General features: G+C 43.3%; 1 protein-coding gene across 5 annotated transcripts in view; it reads left to right on the forward strand.

Annotated features, from left to right (window-relative positions):
• Positions 1-1,637: 1,637 nt before the first annotated feature.
• The window catches only part of c8h7orf25 (chromosome 8 C7orf25 homolog), a 126,240-nt gene continuing 109,394 nt past the window's right edge, over positions 1,638-18,483 (forward strand). For 2 of the 5 annotated variants that reach the window (XM_080193617.1, XM_080193616.1), the window contains exons 1-2: positions 7,234-7,314; positions 9,214-10,376. In XM_080193617.1, coding sequence (XP_080049743.1) covers positions 7,238-7,314; positions 9,214-10,376 — 1,240 coding nt within the window. In that variant the 5' untranslated portion in view covers positions 7,234-7,237. Of the gene's footprint in view, positions 1,720-2,198; positions 2,261-7,233; positions 7,315-9,213; positions 15,582-18,483 lie in introns of those variants that run through there. The other 3 variants (XM_080193614.1, XM_080193615.1, XM_080193613.1) reach the window with 3 other exon arrangements.

An 18,483-nucleotide genomic window follows, 5' to 3' on the forward strand; every position in this document is an offset into this window, starting at 1 on the left:
GCCTTGAGATCTTCTTTTGCGACTGATATTATTTTGCTTGGCACAAAAACTGGCACTGGCAGGACTTTCTTATAAGGAAGCTGATACTCCAATGCTTTCTGTCCAAGCCTGCCCATCCTCATCCTCTGCTCAGGAGAACTCTGCACTATGAATGTAAGCTGTTGGTTCTGGTCATAGTGCTCTCTTCTATTGCTACTATCTTCAGTCAGAACAGTTCTATTAAATCAAGCATAGAGTGTTAATAGAACCATCTAAGTATGATAAAGCCGCTCCAAACTAAAGTAAATCAAACAACTGAAAATATTGTGATCCATTGAAATCATGTTGTACTTTAGAGATTTCATTTTTTTTCACAGGGATACTAATGCTACACGGGGCATTTAATTTATAATCATCAGATTCTCTTTGAATCAAAAATTTTAATTAGAATAAACCAGTGAGTAAATTTTAGCAGTCTAGAGATTGAAGTAAATACACAGCCTGGAACATCTATCACTGGCACTATTTTCATTTTCAGATCTGCAAGAAAACCATGACAAACATAGAAGCTCATAATACAGAAATACAGCTATTGTTTTCTGGATGATTTGCTGCTTCCAACACCTATTCCACAGGTAGGTTCATTCTGAGCAGATTTGTAAACTGTTGTAACAAACCAGCATCATCCTTGATCTATGTGCGTGCTATCACTGTGCAATAAGGGTGTATTCCTGCACCATTACAGACATGTGTGTCCATCTCAAATATTCAAGCAACCCTGGCCTCGGGATGTAGCATAGACAGATACCCTCTGTGCCATTCAGCTCAGTTTACTGGGTTTATTTTTACTAACCAAATGACTGGTACAATAAATGTCAACTCCAAATGACTAATGTGTATAGTTTGTTCTCTGTAATGAAATTTATTGAAAATGTTTGTAATGTTCTCATTACTGAACTGAAGCACCTCAGAGTGCATCTCGATCTCTGGAGAAAATGTCAATATCATTGAGTTTTACTGTTATAATAATTGAAACTTCCTTGTAATGTGCCTTTCAGATTTTATATGAATATATATTTGCAAACAAAAAGTGACTGATTCATTTGGGGTTGATTTTTTTTTGCAAACGTATACTTTATTCAAATAAAATGAATCAGTCACAACTAAACAAAAATATTAGTTGTGTTCAAAATTTATCTAACTTCCTTCAATGTTTTTGAACTGAATGCAATATACATAAAACACAAAATGACACAGGAAAGTTCTATCTCTAACTTGCACAAGAACTACATTTGAAATAGATACTATCTAGAATTTAAACGTTCAAATTTTCTGATGCCATCCTCAGCCAATATCTTCACCAACAAGTGCAAAATGAAGATTACAATAAGATTTGCAGCTATCCAACATCAAATATAATTTGCCAATACTTCACAATGCAGGACTCTACTGAAATAATCTGTAAGGAAAACGTCCTATACCTGCTTGCTGTCCTTGTTACCATTATCAGATCCTCCCAACAAGCAGTGAAATGTTCCCTTTTTGCTGAATTGTCTTCCTTTATGTTGCATCTTAGGGCAGCAAAGGGGAGACCCCCACCGAGACTTTTAAATTCAGAAATTGAAGACATCTTTAAACTGTATCTGCAGAAAATATGGGAAAGATCCTATGCGTGTTCTTTCGGTGACTCAGTGTCAAAGTCATAGTTGACTGATGTCATACTGCAAGGCGCCTGCTTAAGTAGGTTTGTACTCCTATTTCTGCTTAAGTTGCATCACTTAATTATTGAGTTACAAACTTGGCAGAGCAAACTGGTCTGAACTAATTGCGATCGCTACACAAAAATGTACAGGAGGTCAGGAAAGGCTTTCCTGTTTTCTCACGTAAAGCACAAGGGAGCAAACTAGAGTGTAATATTTTAATATAATTGCAAGCAGGCATGTGATGATATGTTTTGCATTGATGTCAGTTATTACAATTTTGGCCATTGGAGATCCAAATACGTGGAACAGATTCATTGATGTAAAATCTTGGGAATGGGGGCTGGGGAATTGATACTTCGCAATCTCATTGGATCAGGCTCCAGGTTTCTTTAATGCACTGACGAACTTTTCAACTCAGAGTTGCATCCACGGGTCACACACAGAAAATGCAGGTCTCATTGTACATGTTAAATGGTTCTGACATGGGTTCCCTGTTTCTCAGGCTGAAGTTACAAAATATATTTCACGGAAGCATTAAAGGAAAGCTTTTTTTTTTAAATGAAGAAAGATCCCTAAAGGTACACGGCTTTTCAACTTGATTTATTGTCACTTGTATTGAGAAACTGTGAAAAGTATTTTTTCTTGCACACTATACAGACAAAACATACTGTTCATAGAGTACGTAGGGGAGAAGGAAAGGAGAGGATGCAGAATATAGTGTTGCAGTCACAGATAGGTGAAGAAAAAGGTCAGCTTAATATATGATAGTACCATTCAAAAGTCTGATGGCAACAGGGAAGAAGGTATTCTTGACTCGGATAGCGCATGTTTTGTATCTTTTCCCCGACAAAACAAAGGTGGAAGAGAATGTGTCCAGGATTCAATCATAATATTTAATTGACCACTGGTTTTATTTCCCCAACCACAGATTATTCAAACTTTTTGTGGTAGGCAATGAAACAATGCATCCCAGGATCTGAGTTGTTCACATCTGCCATTATGCCACCAATTCTATCAATAGGCTCTGTATAATTACCTAGCAATGAGCAAAGAACCTGCTTTGGCATCGAGGATAGCTCGAAGATAATTATGGAGTTACGCACTGTACTGCGAGAACACTTGGAGCTAACCTCCAGCACAGGGGCAGCACTTACAGCACCAGTAAAGGTCACCTTCCTCCTTCAATTAGCACGTAACGCCACAGCCACCCGATCACCAGATTCACATAGGGATTTTTTGCAGAATCTTTTTCTTACACTTCCGCACCCGACTTATATATTCTGCTTTACAGCATCAGATTATGCCGCACAGTGCTTCTGTAATGAAGCCTCTTTTTTCTATGAATGGATTGTTAGCCCATCTTTTTACTAATTCATTCATCGGACATGGGCATTGCTGGGTGGCCAGCATTTATTATGATGTGGAGATGCCGGCGTTGGACTGGGGATGAAACACAAAGAAATCCAACAACACCAGTTTAAAGTCCAAACAGGTTTATTTGTAGCAAAAGCCGCAAGCTTTCGGTACAGCCTGTCCCTTCGTCTCAGCCACCTGACGAAGGGACAGGCTGTCCTGAAAGCTTGCGGCTTTTGCTACAAATAAACCTGTTTGGACTTTAAACTGGTGTTGTGGGATTTCTTTGTGTTTCAGCATTTATTACCCATCTCTAATTGCTCAAGGGCAATTGAGAGTCAACCACATTGCCGTGCCTCTGGAGTCAAATATAGGCCAGACCAAGTAAGGACGATAGATTCCTTCTCTGAAGGACATTAATGAATCAGATGGGTTTTCTGACAATCGGCAATGATTTCCTGGTCATCAGTAGATTCTTAATTCCAGATAATTTTTAATTGAATTCAAATTCCACTATCAGCCTGGGTGGGATTTGAACTTGGGTTCCCAGAACATTAGTTTCTGGATTAATAGGCTGGCGATAATACCACTAGGCCATCGTCTCTCCTCCTAGCAGCCAAACTGGCTAAATATAGATGCAGCAAGCATCCGTTACAGTCTTATCACAGACAAACAAGTACCCAGTCCATGACATCCAGTATACAGAGACCACAATGTTGGTCTCCTTCTTTCCAAAGTTACGGTATGTGTGTAGGAGCAGGGTCACAGTGGCTGGTGGGAGTGTTCTCAGTTATTTTGAGCCATGCCTACTTCTTTTCTGTGCTGAGCTTTGAGTATTCCTATATGTTACAGGTTGCTGGAGATCTTTGTTATTTTAGGTTCTTAGCTGCCTCATTGTGGTGATTCATTGTTAATATCAGTACTGATTTAGACTTAAATGTGGGAGGCATGATAGGGAAATTTGCAATGACACAATAATTGGCAGTGCAGTTTTTGAAAAGGATTGCTATGGACTCCAGAAAGATATCAATGGGTGGAAAAGTAGCAAACAGAACCTCGCTAAATATTTTTAAGACGCGGGTTGATGGGTTTTTGATAAGAGAGGGGATTAAGGGTTATGGGGAGAGGGCGGGAATGTGGAACTGAGCCACGACAGATCAGCCATGATCTTATTGAATGGCGGGGCAGGCTCGAAGGGCTAGATGGCCTACTCCTGCTCCTATTTCTTATGTTCTTATGTATTTGGTGAATGCAAACAAAGCAAAGGAATTCTCAATAAACGGGAAGAGAGGGGTGGTGGAAGTGAGAGATCTTGGAGTACATATCCACATATCCCTGAAGGTGGCAAGACAGATGGATAAGGTGGTATGTCTTTTGACAATGGATAAGTGGTAAAGCACACAGAATGGCTGGGGTATATAATATAAAAGCAAGGATGTAATGCTGGAACTGTACAAGACACTGGGTAGCTCACAGTTGGAATTTTGTGTACAGGTCTGGTCATCACATTTCAGGGAAAACATAATTGTTACAAAGGGTGTACAAGATTTACAAGAATGCTGCCAAGGGCTTGAAAATTGCAGCTATGAGGAAAGATTGGATAGGCTAGGGTTAAAGTCATAGAATCCCTACAGTACAGAAAGAGGCCATTTGGCCCATTGAGTCTGCATGACCACAATTCCGCTTAGGCCCTATCCCCATAACTCTGGCACTGAGGGGCAATTCAGCATGGCCAGTCAGCCTAACCCACACATCTCTAGAATGTCAGAGGAAACTGCAGCACCCAGAGGAAACCCACACCAACATGGGGACAGTGACTCAAGGCCAGAATTGAACCCGGGTTCCTGGTGTTGCAAGGCAGCAGCCCTAACCAGTGTGCCACCGGGAACAGAAGAGGCTGTGGGATGACTTAATCGAGGTGTGCAAAATTATGAGGGGTTTAGGTTGGATAGGCAAGAAAGACCTGTTTCACCTAATGGAGAGGTCAATTACCATGGGGCACAGGTGTAAGGTGTTTGGTAGGATTAGAGGGGACATGAGGAAATTCTTCTTCACTCAAAGGGCAGTGGGTGTCTGGAATTTGCTGCTTGGTTTGTTGGTGGTGGCAGGAACCCTCAACTCATTTAAAAGGTACCTAAATCTGCAGCTAAAGCAACATGCAGGCTATAGACAAGGTGCTAGAATGCAGATCAGAATGGGCAGTTCTTTTTCTTTGGCCAACACGAACATGATGGGCTGAATGGCCTCTTCCCATGTTGTAACTTTCCTGTGGTTCTATGATTCCTTCTAAATTGACTCTAGAGGGCAGGATTTTCCAGCCCGCTCATCCCAAAAACCAGAAAATCTCACCCGAGGGTAGACTTTTGCATGGTCCATCCTCCCACCTGCTATGATTCCTGTGGTGGACAGGATGGCAAAATTCCCCTCTACATTGATTTGTGGTGTAGAAGTGTTGCTGAGGCAAGCACTTTAAAATGCACCATAAAATTATAATTGTGTTTGGTCCATACTGCAATTTTACCTATGAAGGAGCATTGAAACCGCTACAAAGGGCTACTAAACCCCGGGTAAGTGGCAACTGAAATCATTTGAAAGGACAATGAAATAACAATTTGTATTGATGTAATACAGCAGAAAAATGTCTCAAAGGATTGAAAGTAACTGAGAAATCTCACTGATATGTGTAAGGTGGTCCTATGGGTTGTCGTTGCACATACATAAAATATATGGTGGCAATTTGATCTTGGGAAGGATGTTAAGGAATGGAGTGTTATACAACATTGCAGAGTGTGACAAAACTCAGAAAATCCACTTCCATTTCTTTAACTGACTAAAAGATATAATACATATATCCATGTATCTTGTATCCTTTTCACAAAGGAAGTTTGGGATTACATGGCCAAATCTGTATTTTATCCAGCGTGCACTGTGTACCTCTAGGATCTGGGTAGGCAGGAATTCACTGAACTTACCTTATTTGAAAGAGTGAATAGAATCAACAAATGGTTACAGTTTAGGGAAGCCATTTGGCCCATTATGTCTGTGTTGGCTCTCTGCAAGAGCTATTCACTTAGTCCCCTGCCATTTCCTTGGCTCTGCATTTTTTTAAATTCTTCAAATATTTTCCCATTGTCTTTTGGGAGCAATGATTGAATCTGCCTCCACCACATTCTCAATCTTAACTACTGTTGTGTAAAAATGATTTTCCCTCTGGTCACCTTCAGTTCCTTTGCCAATCAAGATCCTCTGATTCTCAACCCTTCCACCACTTTCTTCCTATGTATCTGTTCAGGTCTCTCATGATTCCAAACATCTCTATCAAATCCTCTCTGAGTACAGCCCAGCTTCTCTAACCTATCCACGTAACCAAAGTCCCCAAACTTTGGAACTATTCTTGTAGATCTTTTGTTTCCAATCTTCCCAAAGGCGCTAGAATGCAGATCAGAATGGGCAGTTCTTTTTCTTTGGCCAACACGAACATGATGGGCCCATGATGGGCAGAAATGGGCACAATATTTCAGTTGTGTCCAAACCAGTATTTTATAAAGATTCATCATAATTCCCTTGCTTATGTACATTGTGCTTTTATTTATAAAGCCCAAGATCCTTTATGCCTTTTGAACAACTTTCTCAGCCTGTTCTATCACTTTACACAAGTACCTCCAAGCCTTTCTCCCCTTGCAGCCATTTTAGAATTGTATTTGTTTTATTTTATAGGGCCTCTCCTCATTCTTCCTACTAAAATGTTTCACTTCACCCTTCTCACAGCTTGTCTATGTCCTCTTGAAGGCATTCACCATCCTCCTCATGGTTCACAGCACTTCCAAGTTTTGCAAATTTTGAAATTTTTCCCCGTGCACCCAAATCTAAATCATGAATGCAGTACAAGAAAAGCAGTGATTCTAATCCTGACCCCTGAGGAATTACACCATGTAACTCCCTCCAACATCTCAGGCTCCTGTCACTGCCCCTTCTATTCCAAAGGCTTTAACTTTTATGTGGCATTTAATCAGTAACCTTTTAGAAGTGCACATGCACCACATAACCGCAATGCTCTCACTAATCTTCTTGCCTCATCCAAAAATTCTACCAAGTTAATTAAACCAAGGAAGCTTCCCACTCCCCCCTTCCCCTACTACTCAATGATCATCTGCAGGGAATCCCCTCTTCCGCTACTGCGCATGCTCCAGGCCCTCACCAAGATGGCGGCGGCCTCTGGTTGGGACGTGGCAGAAAAACCGACTCACTTCCGGCAGAGTCAAAACGGAGGCCCGGGAAGGTAACAGGACAGGGGCCGGGGGTGTGGGGAAGGGGAGAGACTGGGGGGGGAGGGGAGAGACTGGGGGGGGGGAGGGGAGAGACTGGGGGGGGGGGTGGGGAAGGGGAGAGACTGGGGGGAGGGGGGGAGAGGGGAGAGACTGGGGGGGGAGGGGGAGAGGGGAGAGACTGTGGGAGAGGGGAGAGACTGGTGGGGGGAGAGGGGAGAGACTGGGGGGGGGAGAGGGGAGAGACTGGGGGGGGGGGTGGGGAAGGGGAGAGACTGGGGGGGGAGGGGGAGAGGGGAGAGACTGGGGGGGGGAGAGGGGAGAGACTGGGGGGGGGGTGGGGAAGGGGAGAGACTGGGGGGAGGGGGGGAGAGGGGAGAGACTGGGGGGGGGAGGGGGAGAGGGGAGAGACTGTGGGAGAGGGGAGAGACTGGTGGGGGGAGAGGGGAGAGACTGGGGGGGGGAGAGGGGAGAGACTGGGGGGGGGGGGTGGGGAAGGGGAGAGACTGGGGGGGGAGAGGGGGGAGAGACTGGGGGGGGGAGAGGGGGTAGGGGGGGAGGGGAGAGACTGGGGGGGGGAGAGGGGAGAGACTGGGGGGGGGGGAGAGGGGGTAGGGGGGGAGGGGAGAGACTGGGGGGGGGGAGAGGGGAGAGACCGGGGGGGGGAGAGGGGAGAGACTGGGGAGGGGAGAGGGGGTAGGGGGGGAGGGGAGAGACTGGGGGGGGAGAGGGGAGAGACTGGGGGGGGGAGAGGGGAGAGACCTGGGGGGGGGAGAGGGGAGAGACCGGGGGGGGGGAGAGGGGAGAGACTGGGGAGGGGAGAGGGGGAGGGGAGAGGGGGTAGGGGGGGAGGGGAGAGACTGGGGGGGGAGAGGGGAGAGACTGGGGGGGGGGGAGAGGGGAGAGACTGGGGGGGGGAGAGGGGAGAGACTGGGGGGGGGAGAGGGGAGAGACTGGGGGGGGGAGAGGGGAGAGACTGGGGGGGGGAGAGGGGAGAGACTGGGGGGGGAGAGGGGAGAGACTGGGGGAGGGAGAGGGGAGAGACTGGGGGAGGAGTGGGGGGAGGGGAGAGACTGGGGGAGGAGGGGGGAGGGGAGAGACGGGGGGGCGACTTGGGGTTGAGGAGGGGAGGAGTCTGGTGGTGGGAGTGCATTGCGAGGAGAGACTGGACGGGAGGGAGGAAGGAAGGGAGGGAGGAGTGAGGAGTCAAGAATGTGGGGAGAAGTGGGGGGGGAGGTGGTAGGCAGGTGAGAGGGAGAGGGTGCAAGCTGGAATGGGCGAATTGGTGGTGGTAGGTGAGGGAGGGAAGTGGGGGAGTGACAGAGAGGATGGGAGTTATTGATAGGGGTATGGGATACATGGGAGGGAAAGGGAGGAAGCGGGGAGGGGGATGGAGTGAGAGACTGGGGTAAGAGGGGAATGAGAGTTGGGGCTAGAGCATTGGTTGCGGACCAGCGATTGGCCCAATCTGCCAACCCCTAGATCTGATTCACTGGGCTGTATCTGTGTTCCCTACACAAGCCATGTACCTGTCCCACAACAACCCTCTACCCCCATCATCAACTAGCAATCCTGAATGTGCTGCTTCTCGGCCTTTCGGCTAAGATCAAGTGTAGAATTGACATCCTGCACTTGGCTCAAGTCATGAGGTTACACTGGGGCTTCATTTGAAGCAATTTTTAAAAGTGGCATCTGGGCCTTTTGGCTAAGATGCAAATGAGATCAAGCCTTGGAGGAGGTGCAATGCCTTCTCCAACCAGCTTGGATCATGTAGATCAAGCCCAAGACAGGCCCTGTCTTGTCAGCTTGGATCAGGAATATCTTATTTGCTGAGACTATGAAGTGGACTTTTATTGGATTGAATTGGATATAAACAGAAAAAAAACCCTGAATGTGATGGTTTTGTGTTTCAGGGATGCGATGTCCCTGCACAAGATTCTGTCCGAGAGGATTGCTGAAGCGCAGGAGCTGCTGGGGAGGGCAGAGGCGCTGACTCGCCGCCGTGCTGGTGGGGTGCAGGGTGGTGCCAAGCTCTGCAGCAAGCTGAAGGCTGAGCTTAAGTTCCTGCGGAAGGTGGAAGCAGGCAAGGTTTCCGTGAAGGAGTCGCACCTGCAGAGTACGAACCTCACCCACCTGAAGGCAGTCATTGAGTCAGCGGAGAGCCTGGAGGACGTGGTCAGCCTGCTGCACATTTTCAACTACCAGGAACGCTCTGGGGAAAAGCAGTCACTGGTGGTGGACGTGGTCGCAAACGGAGGCCTCACCTGGGTCAAAGCCATCGGCCGGAAAGCCGAGGCTCTGCACAGTATCTGGGTGGGGAGAGGCCAGTACGGGGACAAAAGTATTGTCGAGCAAGCAGATGACTATTTGGAAGCAAGTAAGCAGCAGCTGGTGCAGTACAGCAATCCACACATTGTGTTTGCCTTTTATAATGGCATTTCTAGCCCCATGGCAGAGAGACTGAAGGAAATGGGGCTTTCGGTGCGGGGAGATATCGTAGCTGTGAACTCAATGATTGATTTCACAGAGGAGGCTGATAATTGGGCTGACTCTGATGAAGATTGGGAGGAGCCACTGCAAGTGACAAAAGTAGATCGATCTACCGTCGTTGCCAGTGTTGCTTTTCCTGCCGAAGTTAAGGTGGATTTCTGCAACCGTGTCAATTTAGACATCACCACTCTGATAACGTTCGTGTCGGCAGTCAGTCACGGTGGCTGCTGCTTCATCTTTAAGGAGAAGGTGCTGACGGAGCAAGCTTCCCAAGAGAGGGAGGAAAGCGTCTTGCCCAAACTGCAGGCCTTCATGAAAGGCAAAGAGCTGTTTGCGTGTGAGTCGGCGGTGAAGGATTTTCGAGCCATTCTGGAGACGTTGGGTGGCCCTGGAGAAAAGGCCCGGGCGCAGAAGCTGCTGCAGGAAATCACGGTCGTTCCAGACCAGCCTTCTGAGCGGGCCTCCAGATTGGAAGCCAGTGCAAAAATAAACAGCCGTTCTATTACTATCTTTGGCACTGGAGATGCCTTGAAGGCAATCACGATGACTGCAAACAGTGGCTTTGTCCGAGCCGCAGATAACCAAGGTGTGAAATTCAGTGTGTTTATCCATCAGCCCAGGGCCTTGACAGAAAGCAAGGAGCCAACAGCGACTCCTTTACCTGGGACTGTCTTTCATGAGAAAATCTCCAATGGTGGTTTAGTGAGGTAGAGAGATGTCTGGTAATTAACGTTGTCATGTCAAAGGGGTTTGGGAGATGGTTTGACTGTGGGCACTGATGTAAAACTGGCCGTCACATTTCAGCCTCTTGGACATCCTGTCCTGATTTCCTTTCCATTGATGTCAGATCTTGCAGGGTGTGTAACAGGCAGCTAATTCAATATTGCTAGTTTCACACCATCCCCGACAGTTAGAATTACCCCCCATGTCACTGAAGTACGAACCAATAATACAAAAAAAATCAATTGACAGCTAACAGCCACTTGGGCAGTCCTTGACCTTCTCAGTCTGGATGCAAAAGACACTACACTGTTTAAACAAACTAGTGTGCAATTCTCAAAAGCCATGTTTAGTGATGTTTCATTGGAGTACACGATAACTTCAACAAGGTTGCAATGGCTAAAACTGTGATGAAAGCAAACGGCTCCTTTCATCGCTTTCTGTTGTTGAAAGCCCAGTACCCTTTGGGGTCTGATGAAAGGCTATTGGCGGGGGGGGGTCCATGGAAATCAAGCCTTGAAACTTCAGGAAGTAAAGTCTTGAATTGGTTATCGGATGAGAGATGCAGCTAAAGAATTTGTTTTCTAATGCTGAGCTTGGGCACTGTCTAGCTGGTGCCATCATATTCAGCTGGCAATGAAAAGATGTTTGGTGGGGTCTGGTTAAGCAATATCTAACGACAATGAATAATTTTATTTTTGTTTTCTGGGAATTAACAGACAAATAGAGACGGCAAAATAGGAAAGAAGCGGTGGAAGAATTTTAAGAGTAGAATTTGTAGGATTAAGAGGAAGGAAAGAAAAGAATGGAATTGGAATCGGGTAATGGGAGATGGTGAGTGGATCCAGATGTAGATCATCAGCAACATTGCAGGTCGAAGTATTCAAATGATGCAAAGAAACATAATGGGAACTAAAATCTTGCAGTCTTTTTTGTTTGTGGATTGTTTCTGCAGCAAGGTGCTATTTGTTATACAGTTAGGAACATGACTTTATTCAGTGTGGAGTTAGCTCTCTTCTGCTGGCATGTTCCTGTTTGCAAAGTGCACAATAAAAACTTACCTCTTACGCTGATAGAAAGGTACATTCTTTACAGTTAATCTATAATCTGTTAATACCTACAGATTTATGCCACAAAGCTTTTGAAGGTTAAAGAAAAATCAACATTTCTGGGAAGAGCCTGAATGCAGAAGAAGGGATTCCCATTTGCTCACCCATCTCCCTACCCATTCCCCTGCACCTTGTCCTATCCTCTAGCACAAATTTCCAGAGTGTCCACTATTTCGTCCCTAGCTTTTAGACAAAGGTCATGGGTAGAGGAGGGCACTCATAATGTTAAAATGGCAGCACGGGCTCCTTGGGCCAAAGGGCCTGTTTCTCGTGCTGTGTTGTTCTTTTCTTCAGCAGATCTCGGAGATTTGTCAGCCTTAAGTCTGAATATCTTGTGTGTGTATACTGACCACCTGCATTGACCTCTATAGTCCCGGTATCTATATCTTTGTGAAAACTGAGGTGAAGAGCTTACTGGCCTCTTGCTTTCCACAACAAGTTTGCCCCATCACCCTGATACTAGGGGATCTATCAGCCTTTTAATTACACTTGTTTTTCTAGCCTTCCTTACCCTCATCATTTGTGCAACCCATATTATTCCAACTCTTTTGCTACCCCTATTTTTCCATGAAACCCTTTTGGAATGAGACCTGATCTTTTCAATGTCATTGCAAGCTGGCCACACTGAAAGTGATTGTTCCTTTTAAAGCTGTTAGATAAGAAATGGTTGATCTCAGTCATTGAGTGCTACATCAGTGCCACAAGCAGTCATCCACTGTCACCAAGAGAATACAGAACAATATCAATTGGGATATTGTGCTCTTTCAACCTACACCAGAACTAGAGGGCACAGCCTCAAAATAAGGGGAGGGGGGGGAACACAGTTTAGAACAGAGTTGAGGAGGAACTTCTTCTTCAGAGCGTGGTGAAGCTCTGGAATTCTCTGCCCATTGAAGTGGTGGAGGCTACCTCGTTGCGTATGTTTAAGTTACGGGTAGATAGATTTCTGATCGATAAGGGAATTAAGGGTTATGGGGAGCAGGTGGGTAAGTGGAACTGAACCACTACAAGATCAGCCATGATCTTACTGAATGGCGGGGCAGGCTCGAAGGGCTCCTATTTCTTATGTTCTTACACCATGGGCTTCCATTAGTGGTTTAAGCCTGTGCCAGTTTTGGATTCAGCAGTATCCAGACTTTGGCCATTGTATTCGATGTCAAAGACCAGCAGCCAGTACCCGAGCTAGAATGTTGTTGGATTCCAGTTGCCATTAAGAAGCAGTAATTGAGGGATGTCAAAGTTGTGATCAGCTTGATATCCATGTTGATAAAGATTAATAAGGGTGCTGAGCTCTGGTAGGATCAGGCAAACACTCTCTAGTTCTTGTCAGCAAGCTCATGCTATCCTAACCCGTTAGCACAGCATGAGCTTGCTCTGGCTCCGGAGCAAGCTCCGACTCTGGATGTTAGAGGTTCAGCAATGCTTCCAAGCTGAAATCAAATTTGAAAATTTCTTAGTTGTGAGTCACAACAAGTAGCTTTATTTGAAGCATCTAGGTAACCAGAATTCAATTCAGCAAAGAACATGTAAAATTTTCAATGAAAAGTTCAGCACCTAAAGTCTTGTCGATTGGAAATTAGTATTTAGAAGTAAGCATGGGGCTGTGTGCAATTAGTGCAATCAATGTTTGTAAAGCTGTTATAAACCTAGAGTTTATAATGTCTCTGAGACTCCTTGATGGACATCCATCTACAATACATATTTTGAAAAACTGCCCAGAGATGGGTTGCTCTTTGAAAGAGTGCAGAGGAGAATTGTGAGAATTATAAAAGGTTGGAGGGACTTCAGTTACATGCAGATACCAGAAAAACTTTTGAGCAGAGAAGGTTAGGCTAAGGAAGATATGTTCAAAATAATTTGTGGTTTTGAGAGATAGGGAGACGTGTTCCACCGGAAGAAGAGATGGTCACCAAAAGACACTATGATAATGGGCAAAAGAAATTGGGTCGTGAAGAAGATCTTTTTTTATGTACAGTAACTTAAGGTCTGACTGAAAGGGTGATGAGAGCAGGTTCAATACTTATCGCACAGATATAAGTAATAAAAAATGTCTAAGTGTTGGGAAAGAGTAGGATAGTAGGACTAATCGGATGCTTTGCCAAAGATGCAATACAGGAGCAACAGGCTGAAATGTTTTCTGTGTTATTTAACTATGATTTAAATGATTGCATACATTTTGGACAAATGCAAAAGTAATTTGCCCCACTCCAGGCCAGTGTATAGTTATTTGACCACATGCCACCTATAAATTCTCTACTCTTGGGAAAGTTACATTTCTTCGAAAAAGTAAAATCAAGCATTGCGATTATTATCCCTCATTTCTCTTTCTTGACATAAATTGATCCCTTTCCATTTTAAAGTAATCAGTTAGCCTCAAAACAATCATCTCTGTGAGTCTATTCTATAGGAAAGAAAGTAAGTCACCCTACTATGCACTTGCAACCATTTACTTGTGTCCACAAATCTTGTGCTTGCTGTTAGCTTGTTTACTTCAACCATATCTGTACTCTTGTGTATTGTTATTTTGCAGTGCAGTGTCATGTCTATGTCAGTTGCTTTTTTCCCTTCAGAAAAAATGAATTTAATAGTTTGGACTTTACTTTGTAATTCAGGCCCCTCAGACATGGCTAATACAAGATGTTAAAAAAAAGTTTTAGCCGATTTAGGTATCATCATTGATCTATATTCTCAGTTAAACCTGTTTCATTTGTGACCAGTGCAGATCCGCTGCTCCCTTTGCATCCTGTTTGCCTCTTTGACAACAGCCTCGCGTTCACCAGATATGCATTTGGAGTACGGGGATAAGCACTCTCAAATTCTTTTACTTCACGTTTTATTTCAGGTTTTGCTTGGGCAGATAGTTGGATCGGCAGCATGAAGTGTTGAAGCTAGATGAATTGCCTGGAAAGTAGCTTTATAATTTTGTCGTTAAGTATCTGTTGTTATTGGATGCCTTGTCACAATGTACAGTCCCCGCCACTTATACCATCTACACTTGGGCACTAACCATTTCCCATTACAAAGAACTTGCTTGTAATGCAATAAGTGTATTGACTATTTTAGACAATTTGATAAATACTTGCCTTGTATATAATTGAGTTAAATAATCGACCAATCACTAAAAGTTGCACCAGAGGTGACTCAAGGCCATTTATAAAAAAGAAACAAACTAAGCTCTAGATTTTATTTCTAGAGGAATATAATTGAAAAGTCAAGCGATTATGCTAAATCTGTACTGTACCTTGGTTAGACCACACTTGGAGACAGTGCAGAGAAGTTTTATACGGGTGATATCTAATATGTGCGGGTAAACATATCAAAGAAATAATTCACAAGCTGGGTCTCTTTCTCTTGAAATAAGATGACTGAGAGGTCTTTAAAATTCTGAAAGGTTTGGATTGAGTGGATTAATCTTTTTCTGCTTAGGGGTTGAATTTTCCTGGAAGTGAGGCCTTTTCATGTCATAATTGTTTACTAATGCAGACTTTGATATGTATTAACCTTGATTTGCACTTGATTGAATCCATATCTGCCAAATCTTAGACAATAATTGATCCAGGACTCCTAAAGATGTTCTCCTTCCCTCCTTGTGTAATTCAATGTCATTGGCAATCTCATGCTAAAGATGCCTTATATCACTTGTAGAATGTGGTCTGGATTCAATGTTCATTACACTTACAGCTGCCCAGTGATGACTCAGTTATCAGGAGTCTGAGACAATAAAGTACCTTATACAGGAAGGCAAGTAACAGCGTGACCTTTTTAAGCAACCAGATTGAAGAATCTTCACAGAGTCATACTGATTCTAAATCAGGAAGTGTGAGTTGGAATACTTAATTCAATGCAAAATCATGTACTGATGGCAAAGTAGAGAGGGAAAGAAATATTCAATTGGAGAGATAAGGGACAGTTATTTTTGGTTTTTTATTTCCAATATTAAAATCCAAACAAATGCAATTCTACATTTATAATTTAATGTTTTGTGGTTATTTGGCAATTAAGATTTATTATGCTGTTAATTCACTTAAACTTGAATGAACAAGTTGTATGCTTAGTGGGTATTTGAGTGGATAAGTACTGAAAATTTACACCCTGACAAGGCTGTTATATCAGCAGGCTACTTTATCAGACACCATGTGCAGAGTGTCAGACTCTGGATTTTCATATTTCACTATCATTATGCATGCTCGGACTCCAAGGTTTGTTAACATCATGGTAGAGACCGGTAACATTCAGTTTTTTTTTATTAGTATTTAATAGTCCAGGTATTTATTAAGAGAACGAAACCACGAGGTCCAGTGTTTAAACCAAAATAATTTTACTACAACAAAATCAAAAGCTTGACTCTGAATAACTGCATCTGTCTTAAAGAGCCGGATACGTTAAACACAATTGCTTGCAATCTAAATAGAACTTCAAATTCTCTTTTACACTCATTGACACACAGCCCCTACAAATCCATGTCAGATATTTATCAGAAATTGGAAGATTGAAGGACTGTTCCAAAAATTAATTTAACAGTTGTGATTTCTTGAACCTTGCTCTTACTTCCTGTAAGGCTGTCTCTTCAGATCTCATCCAGCTATTCCCAGTTGTAGACTCCTTGTTTAACACAGGCATCACTAGCTACCCTGGGTCAGAACGTTTCCTGATTTGTACTGTTCTTTGACTCTTGGATCTTGCATCTTCAAACTCCTTCTTTCTCCTCCTTAACTTGGCAATCCAGAAGTTCAACTTGCTGTTAGGACTCTTTTAGTAACTATTTTAGCCAACGCAGAAGATTTAATTGGACAGAGATGTTTCCTGCATCCCTGCTTGTTCTAAAACTAAATGATGGAGAAGCCCTACTTCAAACAGGACACACACTCAATCATTCCACCCTTATAATTAACTTCTGATTGAGCATGCTATTGTTTATCTCCCAGGGAACATGGTCACATGATCATTTACTGAAAGTCAGCAACTTTACTAGAAATCCCCAATCAGAGAAAACTAATTGTTAAGAGGCCATCACATCAACATAGAATATAGTTATTTTTCACCACAAGCGCATTAGCCATCACAAGTTGCTGTCCAAGCATCACTGTTATTTTACCAAGCTTCCACTTTGTTAAAGCATAATGAGTATGATCTAGTAGTTATGTTTCCCCAGGATTTCTTCAAATCTGTGTAAGTTAATGATTCAGTGAATACCCATTGAAATTCAACTCCATAATCTTTACAAGTTTGTTTAAAGAATCCTGTAGAATGCCCTTAACTTTGTCATCCACTTTGCTTGTTAGAAAAGCTAGTTTATAATTACTAGATTTTCTGCCCTGCTGCTTGTGTTTTCAAATTCCACTATAGTCTTCCCTCTCCCAAACTCTCAAATCTCCTCAGCCGCCCCACCCCCAAAAACATCTCTTGTCTCTTCATGAAATGCAGGATGGGTGGTTGGGGTGGGGGAGAGAAAGCAGTGAGAGAACATTCAGAAATGTTTTTACAATTATGGAACATTTTTGCAGAGAAAATACTTCCTTATGTTGGGAATAGCGTAAGTTACAGCTATCAATATGCGGTAAGTCACCAAGACATTCAAAAGGGCTTGTTAGAAATACCTGGTCACCCAGAGTGGTAAAAATGTGGAACTCGCTACTAGGGAGTGGTTAGAGTGATTAGAATAGATACATTTAAAGACAAACTGGACAAGCATATGAGAGAGAAGGGAATACAAGGGTAATGATAGTGGAAGTAGGGAGGAAAGATGGATGGAACTTAAATGCTAGCATGGGGTAGTTGGACTGAATGGTCTGCTTCTGTGCCATGTATTCTATGTTTTCAAAACTTTTGCGTTCCTGTAACTCCTGTCCTCTTGAGTACGTACACTTCCTTCATCTGCCCTTGGCAGCCATGCCTTCAGTGCCTCTGGAATTTCCTCCCTAAATTCCTATATGTATTTTCTTTAAGGTGCTCGTTTAAAACCCATCTTTTTGACCAAGCCCAAAGATACCAGTTTCTGGCTCTGTCAATTTTACAAATTAACAGCAGGAGTAGGCCACTTAGCTCCTTGATTACATTCCTATGAAGCACCTTGAGATATTTTCCTACATTAAAGATGCAATATAAATGCAAGTTGTTGAGCCATGTTTGGCATCCTTCAGTTTTCAGTTACCACAGTATTGAAAAATATTTATCAAAGCAGTAATTCCTTTATTCCAGGTTGCATTATTTCAGTGTCAAGAACCCCACTGATATTGCCTGTGAGTGTGTCTCAAAACCTCCAAGGATAACTTGAAATACTGTTCTCAGTGGTGTATACTTGTTTGGAATAATGTCCAGTCCCATCGTTGCATAAGCAATTAATAATTAAAATGAAAAAACACAGATTAATATATTCCAATATTTAAGTTTATTAACCTTTTTTCTGAAATTACCTCTTATTCCCAAAATATACTCACTGAGACGCACCTTTTTTCAAACAACATCCAATTTAGCAATTCTAAACGTCAAATCAAGCTCATAGTCACCACACTATACATGACCAAGTCTGGGAAAACATCTTTTCCTAGCTCAACAAATGCACAAAACTGTGTCTTTTAAAGGAGAATGTCTTGCATTCTGTGACTCTAAATGTTAGGTGGAACAAGTTTCTGCGTCTCTGATCAGAGATGGAAATGACCTCTCTGAAGATGAGGTGGAGAAGGCCTGTCTAACTGATGGAAAACTAGCATATTTTCCCAATGAGGGTTCTAGCAGAAATACTGTTCAGTCTCTGATATTTTACCCTGTAGATTCAGCTCCCTACATCTCTCAGATTCCTTGCCTTTAGAAATGATCATTTGTAGCACCACTAATCTCTGGTAGACAAATGTTTTGATATGGCAG

Source organism: Carcharhinus amblyrhynchos, chromosome 8, assembly GCF_965287045.1.
Source record: "Carcharhinus amblyrhynchos chromosome 8, sCarAmb.v2.hapA, whole genome shotgun sequence".
NCBI lineage: Eukaryota > Metazoa > Chordata > Chondrichthyes > Carcharhiniformes > Carcharhinidae > Carcharhinus > Carcharhinus amblyrhynchos.